The 9,836-nt window shown below is 40.0% G+C and overlaps 1 protein-coding gene across 1 annotated transcript; it reads left to right on the forward strand.

Moving 5' to 3' along the window:
- The first annotated feature begins 5,919 nt into the window (after positions 1–5,919).
- On the forward strand, positions 5,920–8,462 carry LOC123061591 (pentatricopeptide repeat-containing protein At3g22690). Its single transcript, XM_044484756.1, has one exon. The coding sequence runs from the start codon at positions 6,092–6,094 to the stop codon at positions 8,102–8,104; it is 2,013 nt and encodes a 670-aa protein (XP_044340691.1). The 5' UTR covers positions 5,920–6,091; the 3' UTR covers positions 8,105–8,462.
- The last annotated feature ends 1,374 nt before the right edge of the window (positions 8,463–9,836 follow it).

The following is a 9,836-nucleotide window of genomic DNA, read 5'->3' on the forward strand; positions in this document are numbered from 1 at the left end:
AGCATCAGTTCATTTGTCTCCTTAGGCTGGTCACAATAGAGAGGAATTTAGGAGTAACATCACACACTCCAATACAATTTTGCTTATGTGTCACATATTTAATAAAGAGAGAGGTGCTTGTGGTACTCCCTCCGGTCCTTTTTACTCTGCATATTAGGTTTGTCCGAAGTCAATCTCATTCAACTTTGACCAAGTTTTTATAAAAAATTATAGACATTCACATAACAACACCAATATTAGTAGATTCGTCTTGGAATATATTTTTATATTATATTTATTAGATATTATAGATGTTAATAATTTATAATATAAATTTGGTCAAACTTAGCAAAGTTTGACTTTCGGCAAATCCAATGTGCAAAGTAAAAAGGACCGGAGAGAATAACTAGCTAAGTTACCGGAACATCACACACTCCAAGAAACAATGAGTCTATAACCTAATAAATACATTGTTGCATGACACTACATAGATGTTCCTACCCACTGTGGAGATAGTAATATAGTCTAGAGAAGTGTGTAAGTTAGTAGACTATGTTCTTGCCCATTGTGACCAGCCTTAATTAATTGGGTGTGTCTAGGGCACATCTAGATGTGCTTTAGTTATTGCACATCTAAGTGAGTGAATCAAGTATAAAGAGAAAAAGAAAAAAGAGAAAGAAAATATTCACACGAATCTCAATGTAAGATCAAAGACATATGATTTAGATGTGCAATACTTATGGCACATCTAGATGTGCGTTAGCAAAACTGTAATTAATTATCCTCCTTGCTTTTCGTGACCTTGATTAATTATCCTCCCTGCTCTTCGTTTCCTTGATGCAAAAGGAACCGATATAGGGCGCGGCGGCTGGTATCTCAGTGCTCATCCTCTCCGATTAGTTTTCCTGCGCTTCACCTCCCTGCACGCTGTTATCAATACGACGATCTTCTCCCTTCGAGTTCTGCCATAACAAGGTTGATGCCATCTTCCGTAGAAGTAGATTTTTAGATCAATCCATCCATCTACTCTTTCTTGATTTCTCCTGATTCATGATTATAACGTTTCTTCATTATTTTTTCTGGCAGTACCGCAACTTGCACGTGATCTGCCATCGCTCCTACAGAGCCCGCGGGGTCGACAGCGTGGAGCGCATCCACTCGGACTACGGCCGCAGCCACGCCGTCGTCAAGATGCTCTGGTCCGTCCAGTTCACGTGTCGCAACAGAGAGTACCGCCGCACGGTGTTCCTGCATGATACGGCATGGAGGACCACTTGCACCCCTTGCTGGTATCATGGTACAAGGCCCGCTTTTGCCACGGGCCGCTGCTGCGGCAACATCTTCCCCAGCGTCGACGACTCGAACATCACCAGACAGAGCGTCATGGGTGGCATCTCCATCCCCTCCGCAACGGCAAGGATCTGGCCAAGGATATTGACGAGCAGGCGTTCCTCATGGCCAACAATGGTGAGCTGTTTCATCTCTGCTGCGCGGGGATAGAGCTCGTCGTTATGACATCCGGCTAGTACGTGGTAGAGGCCGAGGCGGAGGCAAAGATGATCTCATCATTGTTGACAATAAGGACATGGTACCTGCTCCAACTTTCTCCTAATTACCGTCGTGACTCGTGAGGTCACTAAGCAATTAGTAATAGGAAAAGCTCTCTTCAGAAACACATGGCGCACAGTGATGTTTCAAAGTTATCCCATTGAGGCCTATGTATGCACCGACCAAGCTAAGGTTTTCATATTGTTTTAATCTCTCGAAGCACTGCAATTGAAATTGAATTGATCGTAGTAGAAGATTATTTGGTGCAGATTTTCAACTATTGTTGCAGCTCAATTGTCATAAACAATTTTCTATATGGTCTCGCTAGAAATCCAATAAGAAAATTTTGCTCTTCCACTTTCCATAGAATCTGCACATATGGATTGAATTGATTCCTCTTTTTGCATGTCTCGCGCTCTTGGCGTAATTGTCATTGCAACGGGGTATATCATTTTTGGTAGATCTCAGTTCAAATCCATGTGCCGACAAAACCTTTGGTAAAATATAATAAGAGGTAGTAATTAAATCTTCTCAATGTATCTATGATTTTTTAAGACATAATATAATAGACTGAGCATTTAGTTTACATGTACTCAAATTCCCTTTAGTTTATTTGTATAGGTGATGAGCTTCTTATTTTATCACTACCTTCCTCTGATTTTCTCTCTGTATATTATCATGTAAAATATTTCTATTTATGTCAAGCTTTCAAACTATTATATTGTTATCCCTATTGTTTTATTATTTGTCTGCATATTTTCTTTCCAATTTGCAATTTTGGTGATAATCTATATTGATGAATGATATATATTATTAATCCAAATATTGATATTTATACAACAAATCTCAGTTACGTGCATGGCTGCAGAGGACGTGCCCCCCCCCCCCCCAGCCTGGACGACTTTAGTGAAGGAGATTCATATAGTGAGTTTTATATTAGAAAAAATAGAGCTTTTGCCCTCATTAGAAACTGTATTTTCTCATTGGCCCTCCCAATCAATCTTGTCTAGCTCCGCCACTGTATAAGACTATATATTGTATGACAATTGTTCTACTTGTCCTTAGACAATTAGGTTGTGTGGATCCACATCCTTTGACATGCATGTTGACGGCATTGAGATACCAGCCGGATAGTATGGACTTAAACATGATCTGAGATTGGCTCTATAAAGTCAAAACAATGTATATGTTGTATCCTAGTGAACTCGGCATGGTAACCGACTTGCTTCGGGTCTATCTAGCTCTACTTTGTAACTGAATAGTTTTTTTGTGGGGTGTTGTAACTGAATATTTATCATTACCTAATATTAAAGGGAGGATTGTTTCTCCATTTTTTTCGTTTGCAGTGGGACCCACATTTATTTTGGAACCAACGATTTCGTTCGTCCCAAATCTCTCGCTCTCACGCTGAGCTTTCAAACTATTATATTTTCTGTTATCCCTATTGTTTTATTATTTGTCTGCATATTTTCTTTGCATTTTGCATTTTTGGTGATAATCTATATCTCTTATATAGTTGATGAATGATATGTATTATTAATCCAAATATTGATATTTATACAACCAAATCTCATTGAAATATATTGCAGCGGGTCCAGCCGCAACGCGCGGGGCATCATCTACCTAATATTAAAGGGAGGATTGTTTCTCCACTTTTTTCGTTTGCAGTGGGACCCACATTTATTTTCGTCTGGCATGGAACCAACGATTTCGTTCGTCCCAAATCTCTCGCTCTCGCGCTGAGCTTTCAAACTATTATATTTTCTGTTATCCCTATTGTTTTATTATTTGTCTGCATATTTTCTTTGCATTTTGCATTTTTTGTGATAATCTATATCTCTTATATAGTTGATGAATGATATATATTATTAATCCAAATATTGATGTTTATACAACCAAATCTCATTGAAATATATTGCAGCGGATCCCGCCGCAACGCGCGAGGCATCATCTAGTTGTATAAACAAGTGTGTCACTTGTTTTATAAGACTATATATTGTATGACAATTGTTCTACTTGTCCCTAGACAATTAGGTTGTGTGGATCCACATCCTTTGACATGCATGTTGACGGCATTGAGATACCAGCCGGATAGTGTGGACTTGAACATGATCTGAGATTGGCTTTATAAAGTCAAAACAATGTATATGTTGTATCCTAGTGAACTCGGCATGGTAACCGACTTGCTTCGGGTCTATCTAGCTCTACTTTGTAACTGAATAGTTTTTTTGTGGGGTGTTGTAACTGAATCTTTATCATTACCTAATATTAAAGGGAGGATTGTTTCTCCACTTTTCTCATTTGCAGTGGGGCCCACATTTATTTTCGTTCGTCATGGAATCAACGGTTTCGTTCGTTCCAAATCTCTCACTCTCGCGCTGAGTTTTCCGTCCGGTAAAAAATTATGAAAAAAGGCAGCCCAGATAGGAATCAAACCTAGAACCAGCAGCATCTACACCCGCGCTGCTAACCAATGCAACCGTCAAATGCGAGCGCGAACTTTAATTAAAAAGATACAACCGGCAGTGGGAATGCTTGAGTGGAATCGAACACAACACCTCGCGCTACTTAACCACGCCCCTAGCCAGTATAGTTGTAAAATTTGTTGTCCAAAAATTGCAGCTCAACTTATATAAAGTATATGCAGCGAAAGATGTAAACTTTTTTCTCAAATATGTTTTTTTAAAAATGTAAATAGTTTTGGAAAAACAAAAATTTTCAAAACATGCTAACAAGAGACTTGAACATTTCTCAAAACTAAAAACAACTATTTGAAAATGCAAACATTTATTGAAAAACAAGAAAATAATTGAAAAATGGGAACATTTTCTGAAATTATGAACATTTTTCCAAAAGGCGAACATTTTGTGAAATTCCCCTAAGAATTTACAAACAAATTATGAAAACATGATTTTTTTAATTTATGAACAAAATTTGAAACAGAATTTTGTTTTCTCAAAAGGCGAACACATTTTGAAATTGTGAACAATTTTTCAAAACCAAACATTCTATGAACTCCCCTGAACATTTTTCAAATTTGTGAACAAAATTGGAAAACATGAACGTTCTTTTAATGATTGAACAAACTTTGAAACAAAAACATTTTCTGAAATTGCGAACATTTTAAAAATCGATGAAAATATATAAAAATGTGAATAATTTCAGAAATTTCAAATTTTTGGAGTTTCCGCAAACATTTTTAAAATTTCTGAACATTTGTTGAAAAAAAACCTTGAGTGAGTAAATTGTGCAAGCTCGTACTTGTGTCTATTACCTCCATCCATTATTATTAAGCCAGGTACAAGGAGTAGGTTCGTTGCTTTTGGGTCGTTCGTGAAACAATGTTTGATTTAACCCCTCCAGCAGATCGCTACATAGCATCAGCCAATGTATGTGATGGGTTTTCTTTCCTTCAATTGGAAGCTGCTTTGTCATGCCGTTACCGGCTATAATTAGACGCATTTAATCTTCATGCGAGGTTATCACTTAGTCGTAGAGTTTCGGCCGCCAAGCCCTTTAAATCCAGACAAGAAGGTTTGTTTACTTATCAAATTAAATAATCGCCTTCTCATATTTTTTACACTAACTTTCATCAATTTATATACATTTGCAAGTTCTACAGAAAATCAATAAACTGCTCCAGCAAACGATAGAGAATGAAAAGTGAGTCTCAATTATCCCTAGAGAAACAAACACACCATTGTGTTGTTACAAATGAGCAGGAAGGATTCAACTCCGCATTTCTCAAAAACAAGAAATTAACTTCCAATACTTTGGAAGTTTTGTACACGAGATTGTGGGTGAACATGAGATGGGCGGTATATAATGGGACAGTGGGAGTATGATATAGCTTAACATATAATTGCAATCGGATTGTCTTTAACTTGGTTGGATGGTCAACTTTTTTTGGTGCAACGCACGGACATATGTGCTATCCCCTCCGTTTCTAAATATTTGTCTTTCTAGAGATTTCAACAAGTGACTATATACGAAGCAAAATGAGTGAATCTACACTCTAAAATATGTCTATATACTCCGTATGTGGTAGTCCATTTGAAATCTCTAAAAAGATAAATATTTAAGAACAGAGGGAGTAGTAGTTGTAAAATAGACTTTGGGTAAGTATAAATGCATGTCGTGAGACCGCGAAGGGATTCGCTCCTTCAACTCAGAGATATCCTCTATGCCCTCTTAAGTGATCCGACTCAAAACGCATGATCATGCGACGCAAATTGAGTATTAATCCCGTTTCGTGAGTCAACATCACATATTCGTAAAAAAAGGCCGGGCTATTACAAGAATGACTACTCGCAGTTTGTATTATAACAACGACGGTGATTTGATTTCTATACCCCCTCTTTCAGTGAAATATGATACGCACCTCCTGCATATTCGAGAAAAAAGTCGCTTGCAAGCTTGCAGCAATGCTATCGGACGCGATTTTTAACAAAGGAAAGCAGTATTTTACAGCAGCAGCACCAGCACTCGGCCTCCTCCTTCCCGCCATCCTAGCACACAAACGGTACTGTAACAATCCAAGCTCGAGCTCGCCTATGCCATTGCCATGCGTTACCTCTACTTCCGCCCCAACACGGCAAGCCAGGCGCGCGCCTGCCGCGACCATCTCCTCACCCACCTGGACCAATGCTCGTCGCGGGCCCACCTGGCTGAGCTCCACGGCCGGCTCATCCGCGCCCACCTCCGCCCCAATCCCTCCGCAGTCGGTCGGCTCGTCGCCCTCCTCGCCTCCCCTGTGGCGAGGCATGACATGCCCTACGCGCGCAGGGTGTTCGACAGAATGGCCCAACCGACCGCCTTCGTCTGGAACTGCATGATTCGAGGGTACAACAGTTGCGACGCGCCTGCGGATGCATTGAGGTTGTTCAGGGCGATGCTTCGGAGGGGAGTCTCTCCTGATAATTACACCATGGCTGCGGCGGTGTCCTCGAGCGCTGCATTCGCCGGCTGCAAGTCGAGGTCAACTGGGGACGCGGTACATTCCTTGGTTCGCAAGACTGGCTTTGCATCGGATGTGTTCGTCATGTCAGGCCTTGTTAATTTCTACGGCTCCTTCAGAAGTGTCGATGATGCAAGGAAGGTTTTCGAAGAGATGGCCGATCGGGATGTGGTGTCGTGGACACTGATGATCTCGGCTTTTGCACAGTGCAGTCAGTGGGATGAGGCGTTAAGGTTGCTTGCTGAGATGCAATCACAAGGCACTAAGCCGAACAAGGTCACCGTTATAAGTCTCCTTTCTGCATGCGGCCAAGAGCAGGATGCTGACAGAGGCCGGTGGGTGTATGCACGCGTTGATGAGTACGGCATTGAGGCTGATTTGGATGTCAGGAATGCACTTTTAAGCATGTACGTGAAATGCGGATCCATGTCGGACGCATTGAAAACATTTCAGCTCATGCCAATAAGAAATACTAAATCATGGAACACGTTGATTGATGGGTTTGTGCAAAATGGGAAGCATAAGGAAGCACTAAGAATGTTTGAAGAGATGTTATCAGATGGTATAGTTCCTGATCTGATTACCCTCGTAAGTCTCTTATCGTCATGTGCTCAGCTTGGTGATCTCCAGAAAGGAAGATACTTTCACAATTATATCAAAGATCATGGGATCCGCTGTGACATCATCCTTCATAATTCTTTGATTAACATGTATGCTAAATGTGGCCATATGGCTGCAGCAGAAATGGTTTTTGGAAATATGACACAAAGGGATACCGTGTCCTGGACAGCTATGGTTTGTGGTTATGTGAAAGGACTTCAGTTTACAACGGCCTTCAGTTTATTTGAAGAGATGAAGGTTGTAGATGTTGTGTCAAGTGAAATGGCACTGGTTAGTCTACTTTCTGCTTGTTCCCAGCTAGGAGCACTTGATAAAGGGAGAGAGATACACACTTATATAGAAGAGAAGAGTGTAACAACAGACGTATGGCTTGAAAGTGCCCTGGTGGATATGTATGCAAAATGTGGTTGCACTGATACAGCCGCTGAAATATTCAGTACAATGCAGCACAAGCGAACCCTCACATGGAATGCTATGATTGGAGGTCTTGCCAGCAACGGACAGGGAAAAGAAGCAGTGGAGCACTTTGAACAAATGCTGAAGCTAAGAGACCCAAAGCCTGATGCTATCACTCTAAAGGTAGTTCTTGGTGCCTGTGCACATGTAGGAATGGTTGATGAGGGGCTGCATTACTTCTATTTGATGTTGAGCCTTGGTATTGTCCCTGATATTGAGCACTATGGTTGCGTAGTAGACCTCCTGAGTAGAGCTGGGCTGCTAGACGAAGCATATAGTTTTATCAAGAAGATGCCAATACAGCCCAATCCAGTAATTTGGGGATCACTTCTTGCAGCTTGTAGAGTTCATCACAAAATGGAACTAGCAAAGAGAATTGGACAGCACATCATCGAATTAGCTCCTAATGACGTGGGAGCACATGTCCTAATTTCGAACTTACATGCTGAAGAAGGTCAGTGGGATGATGTAGAACAAGTAAGAGGGCTGATGGAAAGCAGAGGTGTAGAGAAATCATCTGGTCGTAGCTCCATCCAAGTCTAGACATGCTTCGTAAATCATTGTTCGTACTTCATAATGTAAGTTACAAGCGACCACATGATTTGACTAGTAATACAAATGGCTGAGAAGCGTATTGCCACTTTTTCAGTGCAGTGTCTGTTCGATACCAGAGACATATATACTACAATGCTCAGTAGATATGTGATTTCTTGATCATATTTTGGTTGCTCGGGTCAGCACTGAATGAATGAATCAGTATGCAGGGCAAGAAAAAAAAAGGCCACATACTCACATCTATTGCTACTGGGAACTGAGATAAACTTGTCCATATCTATTTAGCATGATCTGAAAACTATTTATGTGCATCATGCATGCTATGATTTGCAAATCATATCTTAAACTTTCATCTAGTACAAGATCTTGATAAATATGCACCCAAAGATTGTTTATGTACATAGTTGAAGTTGCGGCTTGAATAATTGTATTGTAAATTTTCATCTAGTACAGAACCTATAGTAATAATCGTTCTCACAACTATTTCAGACATGTGAAATATAGTCATTTACTATGTAGTATGCCACCATGGGCTAACCATCTGTTCAACAACTCAATAAGAAACTATCAGGGGTATTTTACTTTCAAATCTTTCATGTTCTGCTCTAATTACGTATTTTACAAGATGATTTGATCTCTGATGCATCTTTCGGCCGTCCATACATTTTGATGAATCGTACAATATTCATAGACAGTGGTTTTAGTTTATTAAAAAGTCACTGCAGTTGTTCCAAATAAGACTAGGCTCACCATTTAGAAGTAAAGTTCAAATGCCCGTTGTCCAACTGTAGGCGGTTTTCATACTTGATAATGCAAGTTACAAGTTATTACATAATTTCACTAGTAAGTAGTAATACAAAGTTTGACAGGAACACTGCCACTATATGTATATACTCCACTGATAAGTAGATATGTGATTTATTGCTCATAATTTGATTGTTCAGGCTAGCGCTTAATGTGCAGATCAGTATGCACCGCAAAACATAACAAAACAAATCATTGTTCACATGCTTGCAGTCAAGGCATCTGTGAAGTCAGATAAACTTGTTATGCTGTAAATTTTCAGCTGGTACAGAACCTAGAGAAATAGTAGTTGCGAAGACTATTTCAAGACATCTGATATGTACTCATTTACTATGATTTATGAGGCTGAGGGCTCGCCAACTGTTCAATTGCTTCTGAAGCATCAGCTGATTTTCTTCATGCATCAGTCGTCCACAGATTACATATAATCATGCTATATTGATTCTAGACAGTAATTTTGTCTATTACTCCCTCCGTCTCAAAATGTAAGACATTTTTTGACACCATACTGTTGTAGTCCTTGTCAGCGCTTTCGATTTATTTAGAGTTAATCACTTGCAGTAGTTTGAAACATTTTGACTCTTTCTTACCCACAAGAAGGGAGAAATATTTTAACTCCAAATTAGGTTGACTATTTATTTAGAACTAAAGCTTATGTACGTGTGGTCCATTTCATTTGAAGCTGTTCAAACTATCTAGTGCCCATTTTGGACTTGAATTCTCAACAGTCGTCGAGTAGGTATGTGACTGCTCAGCTGCCAAAATGGTCCCAAGCTTTGCAAGGTGAGCCAGCCTCAGAAGATGGGTCCAGCCAAATAAAAAGAAACTCAAGTTACTAAACTGTGCCTACAGGTTAGGTTACATCTCATCTGATCAAAGCAGCGGTAAGCCAAACGCTGCAGATCACGTTATTCCG

This window comes from Triticum aestivum, chromosome 3A (genome assembly GCF_018294505.1).
Source record: "Triticum aestivum cultivar Chinese Spring chromosome 3A, IWGSC CS RefSeq v2.1, whole genome shotgun sequence".
Lineage (NCBI taxonomy): Eukaryota > Viridiplantae > Streptophyta > Magnoliopsida > Poales > Poaceae > Triticum > Triticum aestivum.